We start from the raw sequence: 16,376 nt of genomic DNA, 5'->3' as shown, positions 1-16,376 counted from the left end.
ACAGAATTAAAGGAGGTGTAGGCCGCATTCAGCACTGCCGTGATGAAAAAGTTTTGCACAGGGACCACTCCGTGTCATCACCTGCCTCCCTGGATATGGCTCTCATAGACACTTGCTCTTTACACTTTGCATTCATTCACCAGAGGCTGGAGATATTGCACTGAATAAGTAGACACCAAATCTCATGGAACTTACTTACATTTTAGTGGACAGGGAAAGATAAGTAAATAAGAAAATACCAGATAATAGCATTTACTGTGTAAATATAACTCAAATGGGGTGATCAAAGAGAGGAGCTGAGTAGTTACTTAGATTGGTGGTCAGGGATGCAAGCAGAGGGAACAGCTAATACAAAAGCTATAGGGAAGAATGAGTTTGGAATATTCAAGGAAACAACACAAGGCCCATGTACCCAGAGCAGAGTGGGCAAGTGGGAGAATGGTACAGAATGAGATTCGAGAGGTGGACAGAGATCATCTCATCGGGCAGCCCCGGTGGCACAGCGGTTTAGCACCACCTGCAGCCCAGGGTGTGATCCTGGAGACCCTGGATCGAGTCCCATGTCAGGCTCTCTGTATGATGTCTGCTTCTCCCTCTGCCTGTGTCTCTGCCTCTCTCTCTCTCTGTCTCTATGAATAAATAAATAAAATCTTAAAAAAAAAAAAAAGAGATCATCTCATCGATGTAGATCTTTAAAGCTCCTTGGTAGGTTGTTTGGATTTTATTTTAAGTGTGATGGGACACCATTAGAGAATTTTGAGTAAAGAAGCTATGTAATTTTTAAAAATCATTCTCTTCTTCTGCTTCCCTTTCCTAACAATCTAGTTGGAAAGCCAGTAAGTTGGTAGAGCAAGGTAGGCATCCACCTTGTGGCAGGTGGTGGGGGTGGGGAGCCATCATGGCCTAATGCAAGAGTGAGGATGGTGTCTTACAGGAGGGGTGATGCAGAGTCAGGAGTCAGAGCCCAAGCAAGATATAGAGGATGTTGTGTAGACAGCCACTCTGGCATGATAGATTCCCAGGCAAGATGAGGAGGATATCCACGTGTGTTGGGCACGAGGCAGCATGCAGGTGGCTCAGAATGGGGAGTCAGCAATGAAGCTGGAGAAATAGGCATCTGCATGGGGAAGGACTGGGGGCAGAGATGGGAGATTTGTTACATACCAAGAGATTGGCCATAGAAATATAAGGAAAATAGAAGTCACATTTCTTACAGCCAGAAAATAAAACCACTAAAATATGAAAGGAAAGCAAAATAGAATAAACTCTGGTATTGGACCAGAATTAGATTCGATGTGTCAGTATGAACTCATGATTTTCAAAAGTAGAAATAAATATCGATGTAAATGTGTATATATGTATATATGTGGTATAAGTATATGCTATAGATATATATGTATGTATGTAATATACATATATTCCCTAGTTCTTTTAATTGAGAGGACCTAAGAATAGCAATGCCCCAACAGTAACCAGCACCTCCAGATCTTGGCTTCTAAATACCATTTTCCACTAAAGGGGAATGAGAGCTCCTTGGAGAAGGGGTAGATTCTAGGGCTGAATTAGAAAAATATAGGATAATCCTGGAACATCGTATTGTACCAGATAGTAGGAAAAGGCTCAAAGAATGATAGGGACAGGTCAGAAGGACCCAACATCAAAACCAATAATGATAATGATAGGGTTTAACCCAATGAACTGAATAAAATTTAGGAAATACATTCAATAAAATGTAACCAAATAGGAAACAAGTCCATACCCATATAAATTAAAATTTTGAAGAGAAATGGATATTTACAGATTCATAGTACCACCCCACAAAATGCAAATGACTAATATACAAAAAGTAACCAAAAAATACAAAATACTTTAAGTCGACAGTACAGAAGCTTAGCAGACATCACCTTGAAGTGATCAAAGTGAACATAAGTAATAAGACAAGATGAAATTCTGTGTCACATTGTAGGATCCAGTGGAAATTCTGCATCACTTTGCCGACATTCCTAATGTCATCTAATCATGAAGAAACCTCAAACAAATGCAAACAAAGGGATATTTTACAAATGTCAAGGTCAAGAAAGTCAAGGGAAGACTAAGGACTAGTCTAGACCAAAAAGAGACTGAGAGACATGACTAAATGTAGTACATGATTCTAGACTGGCCTTTAGCTGTGAAGAATGTGATCAGGGCAATTAGAGAAAATAGAATAGGGCCTGAGGATTAAATGGTAACAATGTCAATACTAATCTTCTGATTTTGAGTGTGCCTCAGGGAGTATGAAGGAGAATGTCCTTGTGACAAAGAAATACATAGCGAAGTATGAGATGGGCGTGGAGCATCAGATTGACAATTTATTCTCAACTGATTTAGGATTTTATAAATTCCTTTATTATATTTCAACATTTCTATAATGTTTGTACTTTATTTTTATTGGGGAAAATGTCTCTCTGGCCATTCTCTTAAGACCAGATCTGTTACAAAGTTATGACTGAAATTTATATAAAAGATAATATCACATCCACCAGGATTATCATAGTGGGGAAGAAGAAAAGTGGATGGTTCCAGAGTATCTTTAGATAAGTATCATCCACAAGACTTGGAGACAGATGGGATGTGAAAAGTAAGGTAAGAAAAGAACAGTAACTCCTTGATTTTTGGCTTGAGCACCTGGGTGGATGGATGGTGGTGTTTCTTGAGAATAGGGAAAACTGAAGAAAGAGCAATCTTGAGGTTGGAAATGAAGAGCTATGTCTTTGCTGTGTTAAGTTTGAGTAGTCTGTTTGATATCTCTGTGAAGGCAGAGGCTAGAAATGGAAGAACTGGGGATCTCAGCAAAAGATTTTTGCTATTGTTTGACAAATCGTCTCCTATTAAGTTTCGACATTGGAGGGCATTCTAGAAAATAGTGACTTTATTTTTTTTTTTTAATTTTTTAAATTTTTATTTATTTATGATAGAGAGAGAGAGAGAGAGGCAGAGACACAGGCAGAGGGAGAAGCAGGCTCCATGCACCAGGAGCCCGACGTGGGATTCGATCCCGGGTCTCCAGGATTGCGCCCTGGGCCAAAGGCAGGCGCCAAACCGCTGCGCCACCCAGGGATCCCCAAAATAGTGACTTTAATACATGCATTCCTGTTGCCTTTCTCCATCGACTTCAAACCCATCTGAGCAGAGGAGCTGCTGGGTCAGGTAGTTGGTATCTGAAGTATGTACAAGTTTCAAGCTCCATCTGGTACAAGTAAAAGCCTTTTCCACATATAGGCCTTCAGGAAAACCTGAAGTTCAATAGTGCAGAGCCCAGGGAAGAAGATGGAAACACCAAAAATCCTGGAAAGAAGTCTCTTTTCATCCATGAAGACCAGAAGATCCCCTAAATAAAGGACAGCAGTGGTTTATATGAGTGTTAATAGGAGGACCCAGTGTTCTCCCTGGCCCCCAGGGAACTATAGGTTGCTAAACAAAAAGGCTGAATTCACTGGCTGAGGCTGGGAAGTCTCTAGGTTTTGTACCTTCAGAGACAGAAGAGCAGAAGTACCTGCTCTTAATGCTGTGCTGTATGACTGATAGATTGCAAGCTGGCATACCACAAACTTAGAAGGGGAGAAACTACCATGTTTCCCATTCTCAGATTGCCAAAATTGAGGCTTTCCGAAGGCAGACCCAAGAGTGAATCCTGACTAGGTTAGAATAATAATGAACCACACCATAAGAGACTCAGTAACGGGGAAGAAAAAAAAAAAAAAACAGAATGGTAATCTCTTAGCACAATGGAATTGCTAGAGGGGACAAGATGACCACAGGGGAAGGGAATAAGGTGTGGAAAGAGTATTTAAAGAGGACTTACTAAAAAAAAATAAAATAATAAAGAAAAATAAAATAAAAAGAGGACTTATTATTACATATCAAGATTCTCTCTGGCAAAAAAATAAAATAAAACATGGTTTCAGAATTTTAAAATTGAGTAGATGGACTAAAGGGAGAGGATGATCACTGCAGAAACCATATTAGTGGTCTGAATGACAAGGGTGACAAGATCATTCAGTGGGGAAAGAACAGTCTTTTCAACAAATGATGCCAGAAAAATGGATATCCACATGTAAAAGAATGAAGTTGGACTCTTATGCTATATAAAAAAATTAACTCAAAATGGATCAAAGACAAATATAATAGCTAAAGCTATAAACTCTTAGAAGAAAATATGGGGGGAAGGGTCTTGTGGCAGTGGCAGCTCAAGAGCAGAGTATGAACTCTGGTGGCCAGAGTCATGGCAGGACAGGCATTAAGAAAGTTTCTTTCCCTCTTTGACCAAGTGTTGGTTGAAAGGAGTACAGCCAACTGCAACCGAAGGAGGCATTTTGCTTCCAGAAAAACCTCAAGGAAAACTATTCTCTCCCTCCCTCCCTCCTCCCCCCTTTCTTTCTTTCTTTTCTTTTTCTTTTTCTTTCTTTTCTTTCTTGGTTGATTTATTTATTTGAGAAAGCGAGCAAGCAGAGGGAGAGAATCTGAAGCACACTTCCTGCTGAGCACAGAGCCCAACACGGAACTCAGTCCCATGACCCTGAGATGACCTGAGCCAAAATCAAGAGTCAGAAGTTTAACTAACTGAGCCACCCAAGTGTTCCAAGGATTATTTCTTATTTAGAGATGGTAACATTCTCAGAAAGTATGTAGACTGAAATAAATCATTATTGAGATGGCATTGTGTGAAGCTGCCCATTCCAGTGAAGTTGTGAAATCTTTCATCATGCCTCTTATAATAACCTTAAAAAAAATTAGGGGAAAATCTTCATGTTACTGGATTTGGCAGTGATTTCTTGGGTATGACACCAAAAGCAATGACAACAAAGAAAAAATAATTAAATTGAACTTTCATCAAAATTTAAAAGTTTAATGCATCAAAGGTCCCTATCAAGAGAGTAAAAAGACATCCCACAGAATGGGAGAAAAGATTTTCAAATTATATATCTGATATAAGATTAATATCCAGAACACAGAAAGAACTACAACCAACCACAAAAAGATTGGGGGGGGGGGGGGGGGCAAAGAACTTAAACTGACATTTCTCCAAAGAAGATACACAGATGGCTAGTAAACACACATGAAAAGTTGTTTGCCATTCTAGTCATTAGGGAAATGCAGATCAAAACCACAATGAGATACCACTTCACACCCATTAGGATTTTTTTTCTACAAATGGGAATCATGTTGGCAAGGATGTAGAGAAATGAGAACCTGTGTTGCATTGCTGGTGAGGACATAAAATGGTGCAACCACTATGGAAAACAGTCTGGTGGCTCTTCACAAAGTTAAACATAGACTTACAATAAGATCCAGCAATTCCACTCCCAGAAAGCAGGGACTCAAACAGATAGTTGTGCACCAGTGTTTATAGGAGCATTATTCACAGCAGACAAAAGGTGGAAAACAAGAGTCCATCAACAGGTGAATGAACAAAATGTGGAATGTACATACAATGGAATATTATTCAGCCATAAAGATGAATGAAATTCTGATGTATGCTATAAGATGGATGAACCTTGGAGACATTATGCTGTGTGCAATAAATCAAGCACAAAGGGACAAATACTGTAGGATTCCACATATTTGAGGTATCTAGAATAAGCAAATCCATGAAGATAGAAAGTAGAATAGAGGATACCAGGGCCAGGGAGACAGGAATGGAGAGTTATTTAAGGAGTATGGAGTCTGTTTAGGATGATAGCAAAGTTTTGGAAATAGTGGTGATGCTTACATAACACTGTGAAGGTACTTAATACTGTTGTATTATATACTTAAAAATGGCTAAAATGGTAATTTTATATTATATAATTTTTACTGTCATAAGAAAATTAAGAGATAAAAATAAAACTCTCAGTAACAAAAATGTTTAAGTGGCTAGGAATAAATCAGGCATTTTCTATATAAGACCTTTACAGGGAAAATTGAATGATATTAGAGAATTTCCAAATAAATGGAAGTATACTATGTTCACAGGATTCGGGGTTGTCAATTACCAGTTCTCAAATTAACCTATCAAATCAAAGCCATTCTAATCAAAATCTCAACAGTTTTCTGCAGTTGTGAAGCAGATTCTTAAATTTATATGGGAGATAAAAGGGCTTACAAATAGCAAAGTTGGGATCCCTGGATGGCTCAGTGGTTTAGCGCCTGCCTTTGGCCCAGGGCGTGATCCTGAAGTCCCAGGATCAAGTCCCACATCAGGCTTCCTCTGCCTGTGCTCTGCCTCTCTCTCTCTCTCTCTCTCTCTCTCACTCTCTCTCATGAATAAATAAATGAAATCTTTAAAAAAAAATTGCGAAGTCAAGACTTTTTCAAAATGAGGACATAGTGGAGGGCTTCTATCACCAGCATCACCTTTGGCTACAGAGCCACTGTAACTAAGATAGTGTGTAGTATTGGCCCAGACAAGCAGCTCAACCACTGAGATGGAACAGAGTCCAGAAATAGACTCATATCTATAGGAAACTTAACACAGAAAGACATTAAAAATCACTTGGTAAAACCTAGATTAATAAGTAAATGGTGCTAGGACTAGTTATTTTCCATGGGAACAACAGTATAATTAGATTGCTATTTCCTGCACCAAAGTATATTTCAGATGAATTAAAGACCTAGATGTGAAAAGGAAAACTTAATAGGAGAACATTTTTTACTTCACATTATGTAAGGATTTCTTTTTAAACTAGACACAAAAAACATAAGGAAAAAATAGAAATCTTTTACTACATTAAAATTTCTAAAAACTTCCTCTTATCCCAAGATACTCTTGTCTATAACAAAATGAAAAGACAAGTGGAGTGCCTGGCTGGTTGGCTGGCTCTCGGTTGAGTATGTGACTCTTAATCTAAGGGTCATGAGTTCAAGCCCCACATTGGTTGTGAAGTATACTTTAAAAAAAAGAAAAAATGAAAAGACAAGTTACAGATTAAGACAATTGGGACAGATGTAGTAGATGAAAAATAGGGACATAGGAATTAAATAATTCTTACCAGTTTAGAGGTCAGAATAGTGGGTTTTGTTTTGTTTTTTAATAAATAAATAAAAGGGGATCCCTGGGTGGCGCAGTGGTTTAGCGCCTGCCTTTGGCCCAGGGCGCGATCCTGGAGACCCAGGATCGAATCCCACGTCGGGCTCCCGGTGCATGGAGCCTGCTTCTCCTTCTACCTATGTCTCTGCCTCTCTCTCTCTCTATCTCTGTGTGACTATCATAAATAAATAAAAATTAAAATAAATAAATAAAAGGAAAACCCAGAAAGAATAGTAACCCCTGGTGGAAGGCAAGGTACCAGCATGGGGGGGGGGGCAGGAAGAGAGCTTTAGGATGCTTTGGGTGTCCTATAGCTTGTCCTCAATGGCAGATGTCCGGATGCATAGGCATAGAATTTCGTTAAGTTGTATTCTTAGGGGACAACTGGGTGGCTCAGCGGTATTTGAGCCTGCCTTTGGCCTGGGGCGTGATCCTGGAGTCCTGGGATCAAGTTCCACATCGGGCTTCCTACATGGAGCCTGCTTCTCCCTCTGCCTGTGTCTGTCTCTCTCTCTCTCTCTCTCTCTCTCTCTCTCCCTCTCTCCCCGAGTCTCTCATGAATAAATAAGTAATTTTTTAAAAAAAAAATTGTATTCTTAGGATTTGTATGTTATATTAAAGTTAAAGCTTAATAAAGAATATTAGTGGGACATCTGAGTGACTCAGTTATTTAAGCGTTTGACTCTGGATTTCGGTTCAGGTCATGATCCTAGGGTCCTGGGATGAAACCCCACATCAGATTCCCTGCTGAGCAAGGAGTCCGCTTGTCTCCCTCTCCCTCTGCCCCAATCCCCCTCCAACTCATCTCCGTCTGAAAGAAATCTTCTTTAAAAAAATATTAGTAAACATATATACCAGATTTGATATATATATCTGTGAAGAGAATTTTATAGTCTCTGAAAATGTCTATACTTTTTCATATCTTAACAAATGCTATGATAAAGATATACTGACCAACAAATTTGTTTAATAAATAATGTCACAAAAAATACTTGGAAAAGTATGAAACATGCTCCTGACTAACCCTTTGATCCAAAATAAAAAAACCCACAACTCTTTATTTTTAACAATTTAGATTGTTAATTTGATTGAGAGAATGACAGGAGTGGAGATGGCGGGGCTGGCAGAGGGAGAGAATCCCAAGCAGGCTCTCTGCTGAGCGTGAAGCCCAGTTCAGGGCTTGATCTTACAACCCTGAGATCATGACCTGAGCCAAAATCGAGTCTGAGGCTAGACTGAACCACACAGGAGCCGTCCCCAAAAAATCTTAATAGTGAATAGGAAAGCATTTCTCTCTAAAACTCTACTGAAACTACTGACCTCAGAAAAATATATTGCCTGAAATGAATTTATTATTGAAGAGAGGCTAAAATAAAGGAACTCAGTACATAACGAGAAATTAGAAAAATAAAAAATAAATCCAAAGAAATTTAAAAGTAGGAGGTAAACTATAATTCATGAAATGGATTTTTAAAATAATAAATCTAAATTTGTTCCTCGTAAAACAAAATAAATTCTTTACTAGCCTGATGAGAGAACAAAAATCTAAGTGTCAGGAGTGAGGAAGGAACCAACTACAGAGGAGGAAGAGATTGAAAAAAAATAAGACCCTTGTAACCATGTGGAAATTTAAAACAATTGATTCCCCCTGCCCAAATTTTTTTTAAATAACCAGAGAATTTGGGGAGACCATTAAAAAACAAGGAAACCCAGAACAGAATAAGACATTTGATCATACAAAATTTTTAAGATTTTAATCTGGAGAACTCTACCATATACTGTCAATGAACAGGTGGTATATTGTGATATATATTTGCATCCCATATGACCAACAAAGGACTAATAATTACAGGAAACAGAGCTCTTATGAATTTTTATGAGAAATGGAGAACCCAACAGAAAAATGACCAAAGGATGTGAATAGGCAAATCATGGAATATCTCCAAACAGCCAAGCCAGTAAAAACATAAAAAGGGGTCCGGGCCCTCCTCTGCCACAAAGTACAAATTAATGTAATAATAAGCACTTTTCCCTCAGAGTGACAAAAAGTAATAACACACAGTTGATAGGGATTCTGTAATAATAGTACTCATACATTAAACATAGAAATGTAGGACAGCCCCAGTGGCGCAGCGGTGTAGTGCCACCTGCAGCCTGGGGTGTGATCCTGGGGACCTGGGATCGAGTCCCACGTGCGACTCCCTGCATGGAGCCTGTTTCTCTCTCTGCCTGTGTCTCTGCCTCTCTGTGTGTGTGTGTCTCTATGAATAAATAAAATCTTTAAAAAAACAAACAAACATAGAAATGTGAATTAAATGTGTATTTTAACGAGAACAACATGGTAATATCTATTATACCATAATTGTTGTCTTCTTCAGACTAAAAAACTATACTCCTGGGACTCTTTCTTTTAGATAGATAAACACAAGTATGTTAGGATACATATACAGAGATGTTTATTGTAACATTATTTATAGTAAATAAAATAACCAAACTGGAAACACATTGAAAGTTTGGTAAGGGAATGATTGAGTAAATTTTGGTACATGCCTATGTGGACTGTTAAGAAGGCTTTAAAAATAGAGCTTTTTATTTTATTTTAAATAGAGCTATTCTTGTGGCCTTTGGGGATTTTCATAATATTCTGTTGAGCTAGGAAAGCTAGATGCAGAGACGTGTATGTACTATAATCCTCTGGTAGAATAAACAATGCCCTAAACCTTGACCTTGTTTATGTGTGCAAGTATGCTTGTATATGATTCTGTGAACATGAAAGATGTTGACCAGGCATTAATGTTAATTATCTTAGAAAAAAAAGTAAGCTCCCCCCCGGGGGGAAAAAAAGTATTTTTTATGGTGTCGGTGTTGAAGCAGCATTGTTAAACAACTCGTTGTATAAAACTGTGTGTTCTTACAGTGTCTAAACATGCATAGTTATCAATGAAGTAGGACCACTGGCTTCCACACCACCAGGGGGCACTGTTCACACTGCAGTCTGTCTCCATGCTGCTCCCTGGAATTGCACAGTAGGACACCCCTGCATGAAAGGATGGTCGTTGAAAATTAGCATGCTTGTCTCCAGGAATTATTTATGTAATCATAAAGATATTTTTACAGTAGTGAATAGGAAATACATTTTTTCCCATAGCAGTACATTTTATGATTAGAGACAGCCAATGGTCCAAAGCAAAAAGAACACCAGATCAGGATGTTGGAAACCTGAGTTTTGAGTTTGGACTAAGTAGTCTGATCTTTCTGAGCTTTATTTTACTTATCTGATAAATGGAGATCTTACTTACCTTACTCCTTCTCAGAGCTGTTGGATGATCAAATGAGATATAATGGGAATTAAAACACTTTAATAGATGAGACATTTAAACATTGGGATTATATTCCCTGATCTAGATAGTGAACCTTTTAGAATAGGCTCTGTGACTAATTGACCTAACAGTCTCTTGCTCAATAAACATGTGCTAAATGTTAGACTCCCTAAGGACTATTTATATGTAAAGTGACTAGATTTTTTTCAAGGTAAGATATAAGTGCTTTGCAAATAAATATTACAGAGACATCCTTGTAAGTATTTTCCTACTACTTAAAAATATGACGCTTGGAGACTATATCTTGGGTTTTTGTTACCAGATTGATGAGGTCCTGAGACAGGAAGACAAAGCTGAAGCGATGTCTGGCCATATTGATCAATTTCTGATAGCCACGTTCATGCAACTAAGACTCATCTACAATACACATATGGCCGATGAGAAATTGGAGAAAGATGAGATCATCAAGCTGTATAGCTGTATCATTGGCAACATGATTTCGGTAAGGCCACATCTGCAGAACATGAGCTTCCCTTCAGTCTCATCCTGTCTGGGTTCTAAAGCCTGAGTCAGTGTAGTTCCAGCAAGTCCCATGTCACTTACAGGGTTTTACATGTAATTTACTACTTTCACTGGATGTTGGGGGACACCCCAGCTTGCCTTATTGTTCGGGTACAAAATAGAATGCTTACTTATATACTGCCTAGAATTCTGCTTCCTGCCTAGAATTCATCAGGCATGGTAGGCCCTGGCTGCATTGTCACAGATAACTGCTCACACTAAAAGTACTTTTATAACAGGAAGGAAGGAAGCACTCCAGTTAATTTTGGCTATTTCTGGAGGTTTAAGGGAGTCTGATGATTTTTTTTTCTCCAAATACTCTGAAAATTTTTTTTTTAAGATTTTATTTATTTGAGAGAGAAGAGCACAAGGGGGAGGGCGGGCAGGGGCAGAGGGAGAAGAAGAAGCATGTTCCCCACTGAGCAAGAAGCCTGATGCAGGACCTCAATACCAGGACCCCAGGATCATGACCTGAGCCAAAGTCAGACGCTTAACCATCTGAGCCACCCAGGTGCCCCTGAAGTTTTTAAAATACATAATTTTTTGCTAGAATGTGCCACCCACCTGTTAGTGAACATATCTTCCTTGCTCTGTACACTGGGTTCCATACCGCTTTAACACAAGTATGATTGGATAGCTGTTTCAGATAGAGAGCCTCGCTCGGGAGGCCTCCACAGGGGTACTGAAAGACCTGATGCATGGCCTCATCACCTTAATGCTGGACTCTCGGATTGAAGATCTAGAGGAAGGACAACAGGTGATCCGCTCTGTGAACCTCTTGGTGGTGAAGGTGCTGGAGAAGTCAGACCAGACCAATATCCTGAGGTATAACTATAATCTCACCATTAGAGCTTGGAACAACCTCTTTTGTCTACCCATGGAAACCAAAGTCACTAGACCAATTAGAACTTTAGGTTTGCCTAGTTAAGTTGATTTATTATTCTTCCCTTCCTCATGAACCAAAAAAGTGTTCCAACCTGAGATAGCAGTTAAAACTAGTAACAACTCAGTAAGCCAGCCAGCATAGTGAGTTTTCTAGAATAGGACTGTAGCGTTTGTTGGTTACCTTGCCCTTTCATGTACACTTCAGGTGCATTTCTTTCTTAGCGACCAGTGACCGTGAAAAGTAGAGTAAGGAGCTTTCCCATTTGCCATGTGGTAACAGGAAGCTTAAAAGCCTGGTTTATTTTCTTCACAGCTGAGTATCAGGCAATCAGAGATGGTCCTGATCCATGTGCTCTCAGTTTGTTAGGTGGATACAGAATATTTACACTTGGCCTTTCAATTACTGATTTTAATTGGAATGCATGTTTGAAACTTATTAATGCTGTTGTATTGGGATGTTTTTTCTAGTGCCCTACTTGTTTTGCTCCAAGACAGCCTGCTAGCAACAGCCAGTTCTCCCAAATTCTCAGAGCTTGTTATGAAGGTAAAGTGCAAATAATTTGATCTCTTTTCTGTCAAAGATGCAATACTTTGTTAAAGTATGGGGAAAGAGGAATTGAAAGTAAGACGTAGAGTTAAATCAACCAAGGCACAACTGAAAAAAATACTTGGTCTCCAGTTTACACCCCAAGCTCAAGCCTGAACAGTTCTTGGCCTCAAACAGTTAAAAGGGAAAGACAGGATCCCTGGGTGGCGCAGCGGTTTGGCGCCTGCCTTTGGCCCAGGGCGCGATCCTGGAGACCCGGGATCGAATCCCACATCCCACATCGGGCTCCCGGTGCATGGAGACTGCTTCTCCCTCTGCCTGTGTCTCTGCCTCTCTCTCTCTCTCTCCTCTCTCTGTGACTATCATAAATAAATAAAAAAATAAAAATTAAAAAAATAAAAGGGAAAGACAACTGTCCTTAAAAGCAAAATACAATTACTTTCATGAGACAAATTTTATTCCTTTTTTTGGGAAATAGATATGTATAGCCCTCTTCGATAGAAGACCCCGGATGAACATTTCAGTACCGCTATAATATTGTTATTACACTGTAATAGAGTTTGTCTCCTTGGAGTAGATTTGGTTAAGCTGTATGAACTACTCTACTTTCAGGTCCCACACCCAGTTCTCCATATCTTCTCACCATTTAAGGCCCATCTCCAGACAGTGGGAGGGAGGTGTGGGGATGATTACATGGATGGCTTGTCACACACTAACCAGTGACATGCTTGGAGTGAAATTGTTCATGTTTTAGCAGCTGAACTCAAAAGACATGGTGATGTTCCACACTTATTTCTCTGACTGCCTTTCAGAAATGACCCCAGAGCCTAGGGCAGGTGAATGGTGACAGGAATTATCTTTATTCTTTAGCCACTCTTGCTAACTTTCGTTTCTTTTTTCAATAGTGTCTCTGGAGAATGGTTCGACTCTTGCCTGATACCATCAACAGCATTAATCTGGACAGAATTCTTCTGGACATACACATTTTCATGAAAGTCTTCCCCAAAGAGAAACTGAAGCAATGCAAAAGTGAATTTCCCATAAGGACCCTAAAGACACTGCTGCACACATTATGCAAATTAAAAGGGCCCAAGGTAAGTAAGAACAGCAGCTGGTCCCTGAGAGAGCTTGAGGAGAACTTCATGGATATGGCATCACCATCATCTGAATCTGCATGTGTCTCCCTCAGATCCTAGACCACCTAACAATGATTGACAACAAGAACGAGTCTGAGCTGGAGGCCCACCTCTGCCGGATGATGAAGCACAGCATGGACCAGACAGGGAGCAAGTCTGATAAGGAAACAGAAAAGGGAGCATCTCGAATAGTAAGTGTCCTGACTGAGGGTGGTGATCTTGTCAGAGGCATAAGCACTAAAGCCCACCCTCTCAGGGTCTAAGAGGATGGGGCCAGTCGCTCTCCTGCTGCTGTGCTGTGACCATTTCCACCTTGAAGTTTTCAAATATGAACTAGTTATAATGGTGTGGTTACCACACAACCAAAGGTTGTCAGGTAAATCCACTGTGAGCTCTACTTAAGAAGAGAGGGGCCAGGTCCTTTCTCGCCAATTTAGTTGAAAACCTTCGACTGGAGGCATTTAGTGACCAGAATGTTAGGGTTTTTTGCTGCAGACACCGGTGCTGTTACCACAGGAACATTCCAGTAAGTCTGGATTTTGAGACCTCTTCAGTTCTTATCCAGTTGTGGGTTCCTGATTAATAACTCAAGTCTAGCCAGTCCTTTGTGTCTTTCAACTACAGGATGAAAAATCATCAAAGGCCAAAGTGAATGATTTCTTAGCTGAGATTTTTAAGAAGATTGGCTCTAAGGAAAACACTAAAGAGGTGAGAGGGGAAGGGGCGAGCCAAGCAGGCATCTGCTTAAGGGAGAAGGGTCACCGACTAATATCTCCCCCCTCTTCCTTTTTCTTGGTAACCAGGGCCTAGCAGAGTTGTACGAATATAAGAAGAAATATTCAGATGCTGACATTGAACCATTTCTGAAAAATTCCTCCCAGTTCTTCCAGAGTTATGTTGAGAGAGGCCTTCGGGTGATTGAGATGGAGAGGGAGGGCAAAGGCCGCATTCCCGCGTCTACAGGTATGGCTTCCTCCAGTGGCTGCAGGAAGGAGCTCAAAATAGCTCCCAGCTCCGGAACTAGAGGTTTTGATTGGTTTAAATTTATACCTATGCTTCTCGGTACTTGCTGGTCACCAGTGGTGTTTACGTTGCTACAACAGTGGCCAACTCTGTCACCTGACTTGACCCATCGCCAGTGTTTGACAAGGGCAGTGCTCCTTGTCCTTGAAACCACTTCTGCCCTGTGCTTCCGGTTGTCCCTGTTCTCTTGGTTTCTTCCTACCTGGCCTTCCTGGCCTCTTCCTACTTGGCCTCTCTGATTCTTCCTCTCCCTGAACTCTTACTGTTGGCGTTCCACAGGCTTCAGTCTGCAACCATTCCTCCAAAACCTGCTCCGTCAGCGTTCTTCTCCATCTCAGATGATGGCACCTCCGTTGCTTAGACCTTTCTTTCAGTCATGTCTTCCCCTCAGTCAGGAAATCTTTTGGCTCTGCCTGCAAACCATGTGCAGAATCCTCACACACTTCTCATGATCTTCACTGCCACTTCCTTGACATGAGTATCATCATCTCTCACCTGGTTTGTGGCACTGTTCTCCTGCTTCTACTGTGACTTCCCATGATTCTTTCCATTCATAGCATCAAAACAATGCTCCTCCAACATTTTCCAAAGGCTGTATCTCAGCAAAAGCAAAAGGCCTTACCAGAGGCCTACAAGGGCCTACATTATAAGGCCCCTTGACCCCTCTAGAGCTACATCTCCTGCCACTCGCTCCGACTCCTGTTCCACTCCAGCCCCCACTGCCCTCCTTGCTGTTTTGGAACATACCAGGCATGCACCTGCTTGGGGCCTTTGCAACAGCTGTTTCTTACATGTAGAATGCTCTTACCCAAGATAGCCTTGTAACTAGTCCTTTCTTCCTTCAGATCTTTGTTCAAACATCAGTCTCAGACCTTTCTTAAAATTTGCATCCTACCCCCCAATCCCTTGATCAAACATATGGTATATCCATATGTAGCATGCCATCCATATGTAGACATTCTGCTCATTACACCTCAAAGAAAAGACTCTTAAATCTTGAAGAAGCATAATTTCAGGTGTTAAAAACAAAAGAAAAATAAGAACACAACTGAAGTTTCAGCCTAGCAAGATACATGGTGAGAGGGAACCTGATTAGAATCTGAAAACAACAAAGGAGCACAGTTTTATAGGCAAACAAATTCAAGACGGTAAGAGTGGGAATTTCAGGGACTCCCAAAAGAACTAAATGTGGGACGTGAGAGCTCTACTCTGGATGGTGACAGGGGTCTTTCTTTTTGGTTTTAAAGTTTTTTTGTTTTGTTTTGTTTTTAATATACTCATGAGAGGCAGAGACACGGGCAGAGGGAAAACAGGCTCCCCACAAGGAGCTTGATGCAAGACTGGATCCCGGACCCTGAGATCACACCCTGAGCTGAAGGCAGATGCTCAACCGCTGAGCCACTCAGGCATCCCAGAGGTCTTTCTTTTGGTTTAAGGCTCTTGACAGCTCTTTTCTTTATTTCTTTCTTTTTTTTTTAATTTATTTGAGCGAGATACAGCATGAGCAGGGTGGGAGACAGAAAACTAAGCTCCCCCCTGAGCAGGGAGCCCAATGTGGGGCTTGATCCCAGAACTCCGGGATCATGACCTGAGCCGAAGGCAGACATTTAACCAATTGAGCCACCCAAGTACCCCAATAGCTGTTTTCTAAAATTGACATTTCCAGGGTCTGCTGTTTGTCTCTAGCTCCTGTGAGCAGTAATTTGCAGACACTGACTTTTTCACTATAGGGGAGTAATGTTTCACTTTAACATTAGGATGAGCGGGATCCCTGGGTGGCTCAGTGGTTTAGCACCTGCCTTAGGCCCAGGGCGTGATCCTGGAGACCCAGGATAGAGTCCCACATCAGGCTCCCT

At 40.6% G+C, this 16,376-nt stretch overlaps 1 protein-coding gene across 6 annotated transcripts in view; it reads left to right on the top strand.

Moving 5' to 3' along the window:
• The window catches only part of CKAP5 (cytoskeleton associated protein 5), a 106,840-nt gene that overhangs the window by 87,828 nt on the left and 2,636 nt on the right, over positions 1-16,376 (top strand). For all 6 annotated transcript variants that reach the window (XM_072790606.1, XM_072790605.1, XM_072790604.1 and 3 more), the window contains exons 36-42: positions 10,691-10,870; positions 11,567-11,754; positions 12,283-12,358; positions 13,267-13,455; positions 13,551-13,688; positions 14,122-14,205; positions 14,301-14,460. In XM_072790606.1, coding sequence (XP_072646707.1) covers positions 10,691-10,870; positions 11,567-11,754; positions 12,283-12,358; positions 13,267-13,455; positions 13,551-13,688; positions 14,122-14,205; positions 14,301-14,460 — 1,015 coding nt within the window. The remainder of the gene's footprint in view (positions 1-10,690; positions 10,871-11,566; positions 11,755-12,282; positions 12,359-13,266; positions 13,456-13,550; positions 13,689-14,121; positions 14,206-14,300; positions 14,461-16,376) is intronic.

The sequence above is a fragment of the Canis lupus genome, chromosome 21 (assembly GCF_048164855.1).
Source record: "Canis lupus baileyi chromosome 21, mCanLup2.hap1, whole genome shotgun sequence".
In the NCBI taxonomy this organism is placed as follows: Eukaryota; Metazoa; Chordata; class Mammalia; order Carnivora; family Canidae; genus Canis; species Canis lupus.
The sequence above is the reverse complement of the archived record's forward strand: the minus strand, read 5'-3'. Positions and strand labels throughout refer to the sequence as shown.